The sequence below is a fragment of the Aegilops tauschii genome, chromosome 2 (assembly GCF_002575655.3).
Source record: "Aegilops tauschii subsp. strangulata cultivar AL8/78 chromosome 2, Aet v6.0, whole genome shotgun sequence".
In the NCBI taxonomy this organism is placed as follows: Eukaryota; Viridiplantae; Streptophyta; class Magnoliopsida; order Poales; family Poaceae; genus Aegilops; species Aegilops tauschii.
Window position 1 is genome coordinate 472,965,978 of NC_053036.3, and position 12,112 is coordinate 472,978,089.

General features: G+C 45.7%; 1 protein-coding gene and 1 pseudogene across 1 annotated transcript; both read left to right on the plus strand.

Annotated features, from left to right (window-relative positions):
• Window positions 1-342: 342 nt before the first annotated feature.
• Window positions 343-2,055, plus strand: LOC120974623 (uncharacterized; annotated as a pseudogene).
• A 7,529-nt stretch (window positions 2,056-9,584) lies between these two features.
• LOC109742189 (clavaminate synthase-like protein At3g21360) lies at window positions 9,585-11,197 on the plus strand. The gene is made up of 2 exons (XM_020301281.3): window positions 9,585-10,026; window positions 10,144-11,197. The coding sequence occupies exons 1-2, from the start codon at window positions 9,631-9,633 to the stop codon at window positions 10,744-10,746; spliced, it is 999 nt and encodes a 332-aa protein (XP_020156870.1). The 5' UTR covers window positions 9,585-9,630; the 3' UTR covers window positions 10,747-11,197.
• Window positions 11,198-12,112: the final 915 nt, after the last annotated feature.

Genomic DNA, 12,112 nt, shown 5'->3' on the forward strand with positions numbered 1-12,112 from the left:
GATAATTGTTTCTAAAATCACATAAACAGATTAAACCATGGAGTAAACATAAACAAAATCATAGAAGTACTGGCTTTTGTCCTTGTTCTTGTATAGACAGATCATAGAGATAGTGTAGACATAATTTCTATAGAGATAATTTAGTTCATAATGTAAACATAAACAGTCATTTTCATGCACATTTGTTTCTAAAATCACATGGTTACTATGCTTCATTTTCACAAGGTATTGGTGGAAATGAGGGTACCATTGGCTACCGAGGGCCTGGATACAACCCAAATTTTTCCCATGCCGACGAATACCCTCCTAGTCAAGAGGCTGTTCAAACCCAAAGACAACCTATTGATTTGAGTAAGCTCATTTAGCACATTTTTGTCTTTCACTAACCTTCCATATTTTTTGTTTGTCTAATTATTTTTCCAATGCATCTAGATGTTTTGTCGAACAAGGAGACAAGAAGACAGTACCGTATCGATGATAGGCGTCACATATATACTGAGATCATTGCCCGTAATGGTACGGGTAATAGGTTGAAGCATGGAGTTTCTAAAGCTGTTGCACTAGCTTGTAAATGTCCTAGGAGGATAGTGCAAAGGGTATGGCAGGAGGCTAAAAAAGGTGGCGGCATTACTGGGGTAAAAAACAATCGGAAGCTCAAATCAGGAAGGAAGAAGACTAATTTTGACTTAGATGCATTGGAGGCCATCCCACCTGGAGAGAGAACAACATTAGAACAAGTTGCTGGACATATGAACGTGTCAACTTCCACTGTTTGGCGGAAGTGAGTGTTATACATTCATATATGTCAATTTTTTACATGTCAAATGTCTATGTCATTGATATATTGGTTGTCATATTTTCTTGTAGGTTGAAGATGAAGGAAATTAGACGAATAACGAGTGAATTGAAGCCTGCCTTGACTGCTGCAAATGAAAGGGCTCGTGTGGAGTATGCTCTAAAGCATCTTGAGCCATGTAGCCTAACGTCCCTAGGCGGTATCAAACCCACATTTAGGGCTGATATGGATGTGGTTCATATAGATGAGAAATGGTTTCGCACGCGGAAGACCCAGAACATGTATTTGAGCCATAGAGAGAATGCACCACACCGGGAATGTAAACATAAAAACCACATTCAAAAAATTATGTTCTTGTCCGCAATGGCTAGACCGAGGTATGATGCTCAAGGCAATTGTGTTTTTGATGGCAAGATTGGGGTTTGGGCTTACACAGAAATGGTGCAAGCTCAAAAGAAGAGTCAAAACAGGTCCGCACTTGTTTTTGTTACTACTACTACTTTGTGCTAAATTTTTATGTGCACATTATTTACTTTGTTTCTATATCCATAAGGTTGAGAGGGACATGGGAGCTCAAGCCTTGCCATACAGTGGACAGGGAGAAAAGTCGGGAATACTTAGTGAAATACGTACTGCCGGCTATAAAGGAAAAGTGGCCTGAGAGCGATAGATGAAACACCATCTACGTACAGCAAGACAATGCTAGGACTCATATAAAACCAGATGATCCACTTTTTTTGCAGGAAGCTGCTAGGGGTGGTTGGGATTTTAGGATGATATACCAACCACCTAATTCTCTCGACACAAACATATTAATCTTGGTTGGTTTGCCTCAATTCAAGCCATGTTCCATAGAAAGATGCCCAAGACCCTAGCCGAGATTGTCCAAAAGGTCTTGCAATGTTCCATTTGAGTATTTATATGTTATTTGTGATACATAGCTATTTGCGTATGTAATGATTTGAGTTTTCTTGCTGTTATGTGTCATAGGTTAATCAATCCCTAGCTGAGTACCCCCATCAAAAGCTCAACAGGATCTGGTTGAGTCATCAAGCGTGCATGAGAGAGATCATCAAGCACAAAGGGTCTATCCACTACGCAGTTCCTCACTTGAAGAAAAAAGCATTAGAGAGACGAGGACTTCTCCCGGTTCGTTTGACGATTGATCTAGAATATGTTGAGCAAGCAATTGAGTTCTTGAACTCAACATGATTTGTACTGCCTCATGTGATGGTGCTACTATTCGAGTATTAGTTTCATTAATTTTATCAAAAAATTTGTGGACTGTTTTGAACTGAAAATTTACACCGTAGGGTTTATGATGGAGTAACATTACATGACAAGATCATATCAAATAGCTCTTCATATAAGATCATATAAAACCATATTCATACTCATTTTCTTACATAAGATCATGTAATGTTATAAACTTGAAACATATATAACCATTACAACTCACTTTTTTTTCATCATCCGGCGAATCTAAACTTGACTATCCGGCACATTATGCGCTTTCTTTTCCTCCTCGAGATAGATAGATGGGTTGCGACGGCACCTTATGCATATCCCATCTTTGTTTATCGCCGCCGTAATCGCACAATCCTTGCACCAATAATTGTCACACAGGCAAGGATTTCCACACGAGGTGCAAGAACGTAAATCTTTTGGAACCGGGAGCCTACACCCCAAGCAAAGGAATATAGAAGCCTCACCACGGATGCCACACTTGAGGCACAAAGCCGGATGAATGCACACCTCACAAGTTGAGGTCGGGTTGGAGTAGGTTTTGCGTACCATCTCTTGCTCTTGCACCATCTCCTTCATGGCATGAACTTCCACCACGCCTTGCACCTCCTCCATGGCAGCAACCTCCACCACGCCTTGCACCTCCTCCATGGCAGCAACCTCCACCACGCCTTGCACCTCCTTCATGGCAGCAACCTCCACCACGCCTTGCACCTCCTTCATGGCAGCAGCCTAGGGAGCCGAAGGAGAGAGAGAGGGAGAAACTGAAAGAGAGCAAACTCCACCACGCCTTGCACCTCCATGGCAGCGGTTTTATACATGTTGCATGCGGGAGCCGAAGGAGAGAGGGAGGGAGAAACTGCATGCGGGAGTAGGCTCATGTTCACACTTGCATGCCTCACATACACTCATGTTCACACCTGCATACGGGAGGCAAAAAAATTCATGTTCCCACTAGCCAAACCATGCATGCGGGAGTACTAATGCTAAGTAATTAATAGCCTAATTAAGGAGGTGCGCCCTATTTCAAAGGGATTGTGAAAAAATCTGGTTTTGAAACTGCGCCCTATATACTGTGATGGAGGGAGTATAAAGGAAGCATTATAGCGAAATAAATGCCACTACTTTGTTAAGAGAGAAAGATACTCCCAATAATTATTTCATCTCAGAGATGTGTCACTTGTAAGCTGCTTATTCACTACTACAGAGACGATTATATTTGACAGCCTACAAAATAGTTCTCTATGATGGAAAAAAACACAAACATCCATAATTCGGACAAGGTCATCAAATGGACACCCAGTAAGAAGTTTTCACAACCACCAGGAAAAAAAAGATGCATCTTCTCAGACAACTTATAAAGGCTCCGTTCTCCAGAACAGAAGCACTCGCCAATATTACATTAGGAAAAATTCCTAGAATCAACAAGGCAGACAAAATGTAGAAAGTTAGTACATTTCTTCAGTTTTTTTACACGATGACGACTCACTTAACCCTAGTTAGTATAGTTACCACTACCACTCATCTGAACATTGCCTCCCAGAACCAAGCCCCTGAACTGAATTCTGCAGTCCATTGCCCGGTCGAGTTCGCCGCTCTCGGGTCGGTGCAAAGCTGAACCGGCAAAAGTACGGAATCCTGGTCCATTTGCTGCTACTTATACATAGTCCAGTGGAACTGAGGATGGCTTCCCTGATGTTGCAGCCGTCCATCTTGAACGATTTGCCAATGTAGGCGGCCGGTTTCGCCAACATTGAGATACCACCATGGCAGCCGGCGAGATCCCAGCCATAGCTCTATAGCGTCTGTTCATTGCAGGGAAAGAAAGAAAAATGGAGCATGTCAAACATGTTTGGAAAATGCCAGAACCTCAAACTTGTAGTCATTGAAGCTGTCCAAAAGTATGTCTACCTAGTTGCAGCTATAACGTTTTCATGTGATAGCATGGACTACTATGGGTGAAGTGGAAACAAATCAGTTTGATCGGTCGGGGTGAGGTTCTACAGGAGATTGATATGCCCTCGATGCCAAGACTACTCGCAGAACAATCTGATGCTGCACCTTCAGTGTAATACTAATTCGTAGTTGGCTGATGTTACCAATTTTTGTTTTCAGAAAATTTTAGAGTTGTAATGCGGAGCCGAAGGATAAAAGAAGGTGATTATACATGGTAAGCAAGTCCGACCACCGAAAAGAAAAACCATCACAAAGGAACTTGGTACAACCGAGAGCAAAAAGGAAAATAGAACATGTACAGAATTATTCGGATGAGGCTAAGTTCAAGTTTTTTTTTTCCATTATGCAATTAACTCATGAACTCATCTACTTCATAATACTGAATTTAATGTAAAGCTGTAGACATAATGCATGCCAATCTATTAGGCTTATTCGCATTAGCATGAGATCCTGGGGCAACTTTAATGTTAATCTCCATATTAATACACAAAATGAAAAGAGAATCATAGCCCTTCTGAAATTCTTAATAGCTAAAGAATATAACAATTAGGAATAATCAGGAAGGGGCATCTGAACATATTCCAGTAATACACCTAATCCATGAGGTGTCTTCTATGTTTGCTTATGGCGACAACTGACATGGATGAATCATGTAATGTACTCCATCCGTCCATAATATAAGATGTTTGGTTGTAGTAACAAGAACTTCTGGAAGAAGGCCCCCAGAAGGCCATTAGAGCTAGAGGACGAACTAGCCTCCATCACAACAATCGCCCGACCTACCTCCTTTGGCAAGAATGGAAAAGTTAGCTCGCCATTCTCAATGGTCGAGACATTGGCCTCTGCTGGCCAACAAATCCTCTGCCAGAGAAACCCTAGAGCGGAGTTTCACCTTGAAGAGCTCCTTATAGAAGGAGCAAATGTGCGACATGATCTCCCCTAACTGCTCAAGGAGACGTCTCCATCCCACAGACTCGGGATAGAGCATTTCTGACGCCACGCATTCGTAATGGCATGGAAATAGGCGTTATGGCCACCCGCCCCCTTTCAGAATCCAATTCTAGCCCCCGCGACGCTGCCAGAAGAGATCTTCACCCTTGAAGATCTCCATAAGGGAGGCTCCAAGGGTGTAGCGCTGGAGCCACTCGTTGGCAGAAAGGCCAAGGCCGTCGGTAATCACATCCAATGACCTAATCTGATCGAGAAGGGCTCTTTTACGAGCCCTAAGCTCCATGTCCATATTAGGCCCCCAACTACGCAGGAACTGCCTAATCGATTTGGCATCCATTTTAGGGAAGCACGTCTCGTGGAGGCGCAAGCTATGTTTTTCTCTTTTGGGGGGAAGCACAATTGTGCTTCTCTCATGGACATGGTCTTCTTGCGGAATTTGGTTTTTCATGGAAAAGTGCAAAATTTGGTTTTTCTTTTAAAATTCTTACATATTTTTTTAAATTGCTGATTTGTCTGAATTTGCAATCATTTTTTATTTTGCGACCTTGTTTAAAATTTGTGAAGATTTTTAGAAAATCATGAATATTTTTAAATTGTTACAGTAGTGTCGTTCTAGGAAAAACTGACTCAAAACCAATTTAGTTTTTTTGTGAAATTTTAAAAAATATGTGTGCTCTGCTTCGTGCTAGAAAAAATACAACAAAATTGTGTAAGTGGGACCGCTGAATAGTATGCGCCAACCTGCGTTGTTGTGGTTTTGTCACCACAGATTTCTTCGTGAGAAGACTAAGTTGTGAGGTAATCGCTACTAGGTGGAAGCTTGGATGGGGTTGATCGGAAACGAGAAGACATGAGTTTACCCAGGTTGGGCCCCTCACGGTGGAGGTAAAAGTCTACATCCTACTTGATTGCTATTAATTGTGGTGGTCTTGATTACAAGGGCATTATTTCTATACCTATGTCTCGAGAGCTATCAAAACATCTATCTCGAGACCTGTCAAAACATCTGTCTCGAGACTTATCTGTCTAAAAACCTACCATTCTAATGACCCAGGGATTTCCTTTATATAATAGTTGTGTCCCTGGGGTTACAAGAGATTTCAGGTTATACCCGCAGTCGGAGTCCTACTCTAAATCCTCCATGTCTTCCAAGCTTGAGGTCTCCGTCTTGTATTTGGAGTTTTGGACTCCTTGGTGGAATTTTGTCTAAGTCCAGATCTTGTAGCAGACCGGGTCATGATTGTAGCCGGGTCAAGATTGTAGCGGACTGACTTAACTCCAGAGATGACTTAACTCCAGAAACGACCTAACTCCAGAGATGACTTATCCTCATAGACGACTTAACTTCAGAGATGACTTATCCTCAGAGCCGGGTCTAGCCGCAAGTAACTCTTCCCGACATGCGCGTTTGCTTGTTGTCTAGCACGCTACGCGCTAAATAGCGCTAAATAGAAGGTCCCGTCTTGGTGACGGTGAAAAGTAAGGGCGGAGCCATGATGAGACAAAATTAATCCATGGCTAGAGGAACTTGGTGGTTCCTTTTGTCGTGCTTATCCTGTCCTTTCTTAGCTTTTGCGGCATGCGTGCTGTCTTTGGCCTGGGCGCCATGTATCCCCGTCCTGTCCTAACTTTCTGTGGTGGCCGTTGCTCTGTTGTGGTGATTGTTTTGTTGTAAACACTGTCTGGTGGCTTTATTTATAAAGTCGGGCTGATGCCTTTTCTCAAAATTAATCCATGACCCGTAAACATTGGAGAATACTGACAAAACTGGGTCTCAAGTGCAAAAAATCTGTGCTTTCAATCAGCCACCAGATGAACGACATGAGGATGTGGAGCATCCGATTTCACTACAAAACGAACCCCAGATTTTTAGAGCATCTCCAACAGGCGCCAAATGCGCCGCGCGCAAAAAACTGCTTTGCCGCGCGTCCATCGCCTGGTTTGACGCGGCGTGCAGCGCTGGCTCCAGCAGCCGCGCTAAAAAGCAGCACGCGCGCCGCTCCAGCAGCGCGCGCGACTCTCGCACAAACAACATATGCATTTCAAAACAGAAGCAAAAAGATCAAACCAAATAAAAATAAATCAAAATAAATAGTTCAATTTCGTTATTACAACTCAAACAAACATTTTATCGTTCAATACAACAAATAGTGCAATAAACACAACAAATAGTTCAACAATACAATATCGAACGCACAAATCATGATGCTCTTTGTCGTCCATTCCATGCCCACCACTCCTCAATGAGATCCTTCTGAAGATCATTATGCGCTGCGGGACGTCGAATGGCATGATAGGAGGCAACAAAACGGGCCACCCTTTCAGCCCTCCGTCGCACTCGCACGGGATGTCCCAAGAGCTCATACTGAGAGTAGTCTACATCTTGGCCACGCTCATTCTCGATGATCATGTTATGCATGATCACACAAGCGTGCATGATGTACCAAAGCATTTTCTGATCCCAAAATCTAGCCGGTCCTCTCACAATAGCAAATTGGGCTTGCAAAATCCCAAAAGTTCTCTCCACATCTTTTCTAGCCGCCGCCTGAGCATTGTGGAAATCAAGATTTTTCTTACCTTCTGGCTTTTTCAACGGCTTGACAAAGGTTTGCCACTTTGGATAGATGCCATCCGCTAGATAATAGCCATAGTTGTATGTACGGCCATTTGCTACAAACTGCACCGGTGGCAACTCACCATTTGCAATCTTATTCATCAATGGTGACCGGTTGACAACATTGATGTCATTCAAAGATCCAGGCATTCCAAAGAATGCATGCCAAATCCAAGTCTCTTGATCGGCCACCACTTCAAGGATTATAGTGGAACCCTTTTTTTGGCCGTGGAATTGCCCATGCCATGCCTTTGGACAATTCTTCCAACTCCAATGCATGCAATCTATTGAGCCAAGCGTGCCAGGAAAGCCACGAGCTTTGTTCATCGCCAATAGCCTTGCGGCGTCTTCAGCATTGGGAGATCTCAAATACTCCTGCCAAACACTTGCACAATTCCGACTGCGAAGCGCTTGACACACATGATGGCTTGGCTCTCACCCATAGCCAAGTGATCATCAACTAGATCAGCCGGTATACCGTATGCCAACATACGCAAAGCGGCTGTCACCTTCTGAAAAGTGCTATGCCCGAGCTCTCCGGCGGCATTCCTCCTTTGCTGAAAAAAGCGGTCATGGCTCGCTAGTTTCTCTGCAATGCGCCTGAACAACTCGGTGCTCATCCTAAACCGGCGACGAAAATACGACTTGGGGTATGTGGGATTCTCCGCAAAATAATGCCTGATCAATCTGTTGTGGGCATCGATCCTATCCCTCCAAATTTTCTGCCGACCCATAACCGAACCACTGTGCTTCGGTTTTTTATTGATATGCATAGCTAGGATCATTGCAAGATCCTCCTCCTCTTCCATATCAAATTCTTCTTCGGAAGAATCATACGACGAACTCATCTACAATGTTCAATACTATGCTATAAAAACTACAATCAACATGCATGAAATTCATGGCTTTTGAGCAATACATACCTTCTAGGCGTTTTGTCGAACACCTTGCGGGCGCCGAGCGGCAGCGAACGCGCGGGCGCTGTTCGTCGGAGGACGGACGCGCGCGAGGGGCGGCGGGACTAGAGGGGGGGGGGGCGGAGAAGCCGCCGCAGGGCGGGGATAGGCCGGGGAAGCGCCGGAACGGTCGCTGGGTGGCGCGGTCGGCGGCGGCGGCGCGGCTGGATGGGGGGTGGGAGTTGCGAGCGAGCGCGCGGGAGCGGGCGCAGCAAATAAGCGGCGCGCGGTTGAGTTTCGGCCCGCGCGCTGAACTACATATGCCGCGCGCGCTGTTTTTGTGCGCCCGCTGGAGCAACTATACCGGTTGTGCGCGCGCTAAAACGGGCAATTTTGCGGCGCGGCGCTAGTTTGGCGCGGCTGTTGGAGATGCTCTTAGCATGGCAAATTTAGTTGTCACAAGGGACAAGTTCCTTTAGCAAGTATATGGCAATTCATTTTGTTGTCAGGATTTGCCATACTTTACAAAAAAATTGCCCTCCTCACTACACCTAAATTGCTATAAAAAACATTCAATTTGTCATGCTAAAAAAAATCTGACATCGGATTTTCAACATTATCGATCGCTTATGTGACGACTGATGACGTCAAATGGCTGTGGGTTGTACGTGCCTCAGTTTTACTGTCTCTTCGATTAGGACTTATTGTTTTTACTGTTTTTAAGGCTCGATCCGGCCAGTAAACCGAAACTCTGATCAATCCGTCAGTTTGTACTGCGCTATGGCGCGAGGCGCGCTGGACGCAATGCAATGGACGCCAGCCAGGGCGTCAGCACGACATGGCAATGCGCGCACTCGGTCGCCCGGGTCAATAGCAGCGGCGCAATTCTTCACTTTGTTCGTGTTCGATCCAGACAAAAAGAAAACGGAACTTTCATGAAAATTTACTGTCGTGTTGTTGATTGATCAGCTTGTTTCTATCTCCCACGGTAACCAAGCATCACAGAGGTCAAACGAGTTGCATGGTTTCCATCACAAACCTTGTTCGAGATCACCTCCAAACTGTCACCGTATCGCTGTATAAATATCCATGTATTTACAGGCAGTCAGGCACGCACTACCAATTACCAAATACCAATCCACGCATCAGAGCTCAGAAGCTAGGCCAGCGCCATGGGAGAAGCTGCAGCTGTTGTCGCCGCCTCGCGCGACGGCTTCTTCGGCCTGGGCGAGTGCAAGGGCCAGGTGGTGATCGACGGCGAGCAGGTGCCACTGGTCCTGACGCCGGGCAGCGAGGAGGTGAGCGGCCACGACCACAAGGCGCTGGTGGCGGCCCTGGTGGCCAACCGGGAGTGGGTGGAGGAGAAAGTGGTGGCCAACAGCGGCGTGCTGCTGCGCGGCTTCGGCGTCCGCGACGCCGTGGAGTTCGACGCCATCGTGGACGCGCTCGGGTGGCCGGACATCCGGTACGTCGGCCCCGCCCCGCGCACCCACGTCCACGGCCGCATCTGGACCGCCAACGAGGGCCCCCTCGAGGAGTTCATCTACTACCACCACGAGATGGTCCTCGTAAGTGCTCCTGCAGCTCGATCCTGCTTGCTCCCATCGCTCGTTCGCCATTAATTGATGGACGGGCGGCGACGGCGCCATTGCCGCCGTGTTGTTGTGTAACGAATTAACGTGCAGATCAAGGAGTTCCCGGGGAAGGTGATCCTGTTCTGCGAGGTGCCGCCGCCGGAGGGCGGGGAGACGCCGTTCGTGCCGAGCTTCCGGGTGACGGAGCGCGCGCTGCAGGAGTTCCCGGACATGGTGGAGGAGCTGGACGCCAAGGGGCTCCGCTACACCTTCACCGCGCTGAGCAAGGACGACACCAAGTCCATGCGGGGGCGAGGGTGGGAGGACGCCTTCGCCACCACCGACAAGGCCGTGGCCGAGCAGAGAGCCCGCGCGCTGGGGATGGACGTGGAGTGGCTGCCGGAGGAAGGCGGCGTGAGGACCATCCTCGGGCCGAGGCAGCTGACGCGGGTGTTCCCGGGCCGGAAGGGCCGGCGGATGTGGTTCAACACGGTGGTGGGGATGCACGGCAAGGAGCTCAGCTCCGCCACGTTCGCCGACGGCTCCGAGATACCGGCGGACTTCGTGCGCCGGTGCGGCGAGATCATCGAGGAGGAGAGCATCCAGTTCCGGTGGGAGAAGGGCGACGTGCTCATCCTCGACAACCTCGCAACGCTCCACGGCCGCCGGCCGTCGCTGGCGCCCAGGAGGGTCCTCGTCGCCACATGCAAGTGATCTCATTTCATGCATCACCCATCTTAACTAATTGGTTAGTTAATTAAGCTTGAGGGTGGACCTGGCTTGATTAACTAATTAATCTTAGTTGGTGCTGGGGATGCTGCATTTGGCTCTTCTATAATAAGCTGCCTTGAGTTACTACGGTAAAATGGCTTTGTGCATTGTGATGCAGAAGCTGGGTACTCCCTTTTCAGAAAAAAAAAAGTTACTACGGTAAAATAAGAGCTGAAGGTTTGATTAAGTCAGTCGGCTTAATACTTATTACAGCCAAAGAGGGGTGCGGTAGTTTCTCCCTTATAATTAGTAATTTTGCATCCATCATTATGCTTTTTCTTTTATATTTCATCCATCATTATGCTGGGTGACATGCATTACGACATGTAAGGCTTATTTCCTTCGAGTGATATATTAAGAGATGCATGCAGCAGTGTTATGCATCTTCTCTTTACTGTCGTCTCTATGTCCCTAAATACATGTCGTTGTCGTTGGGCATGGGCACACGACTTCATCGGTTACTTTACCTACAATTATGCTAACAAAAAGGGAGTGTCTAGGTCTTAGTCGACTGAGACTTAATCAAATCTAAGTCAAGTGACATAACATGTAAGAAAAAAAACTTCCTCGCAAAAAGGAAGAAAGAAAAACTAAAAAGAAAATTTTGAACGGATCTTGATGTAAAATCCCATGGATATAGCCTTGATTGAGACTTGGTTAAGTCGAGTGAGATTTAGCAATCCCGTAACAAAATACAAAAATTATGATATTGCCAAAATTCTAAAATTGACACTTATGATGCATCTAAATATTTGGCATATCAAATATTGATACCAAACCAAGCAGCTGAATCCGCACTACAAAATAACATGAGGCCTGGTCTCAACGACATCCTAATTTTCCCTTAATCACTCATTTTTCAATAAAGGACGTATTTTATTAACTTAAAATGTAGCATCAAAAGAATAAAAAACATAATAAGTACACGCTAGCCTCTACACAACCAAGATGCACAGAGTCAAACTCAAATGAGCACATACCAATAATTCAGTCCAATAGAATAGCAAAGCCATTGCAAGCAAAACTAGACCTACGGTGTAGAGTGTGGGAGACCTATCCCAAGACCATGCCACCAACCATGTGAAGGAAATATGTCCTAGAGGCAACAATAAAGTTATTAATTATTTCCTTATTTCATGATAAATGTTTATTATTCATGCTAGAATTGTATTAACCGGAAACTTAGTACATGTGTGAATACATAGACAAAACAGAGTGTCCCTAGTATGCCTCTACTTGACTAGCTCGTTAATAAAAAATGGCTATGTTTCCTGACCATAGACATGTGTTATCATTTGATGAACGGGAT

What these genes read in the sequence shown, in the direction of transcription:
- LOC109742189 (XM_020301281.3), top strand. Translation starts at nt 9,631, where the DNA reads ATGGGAGAAGCTGCAGCTGTTGTCGCCGCCTCGCGCGACGGCTTCTTC. An exon ending in ACCACCACGAGATGGTCCTC is followed by an intron (nt 10,027 to 10,143) that starts GTAAGTGCTCCT and finishes ATTAACGTGCAG; the next exon opens with ATCAAGGAGTTCCCGGGGAA.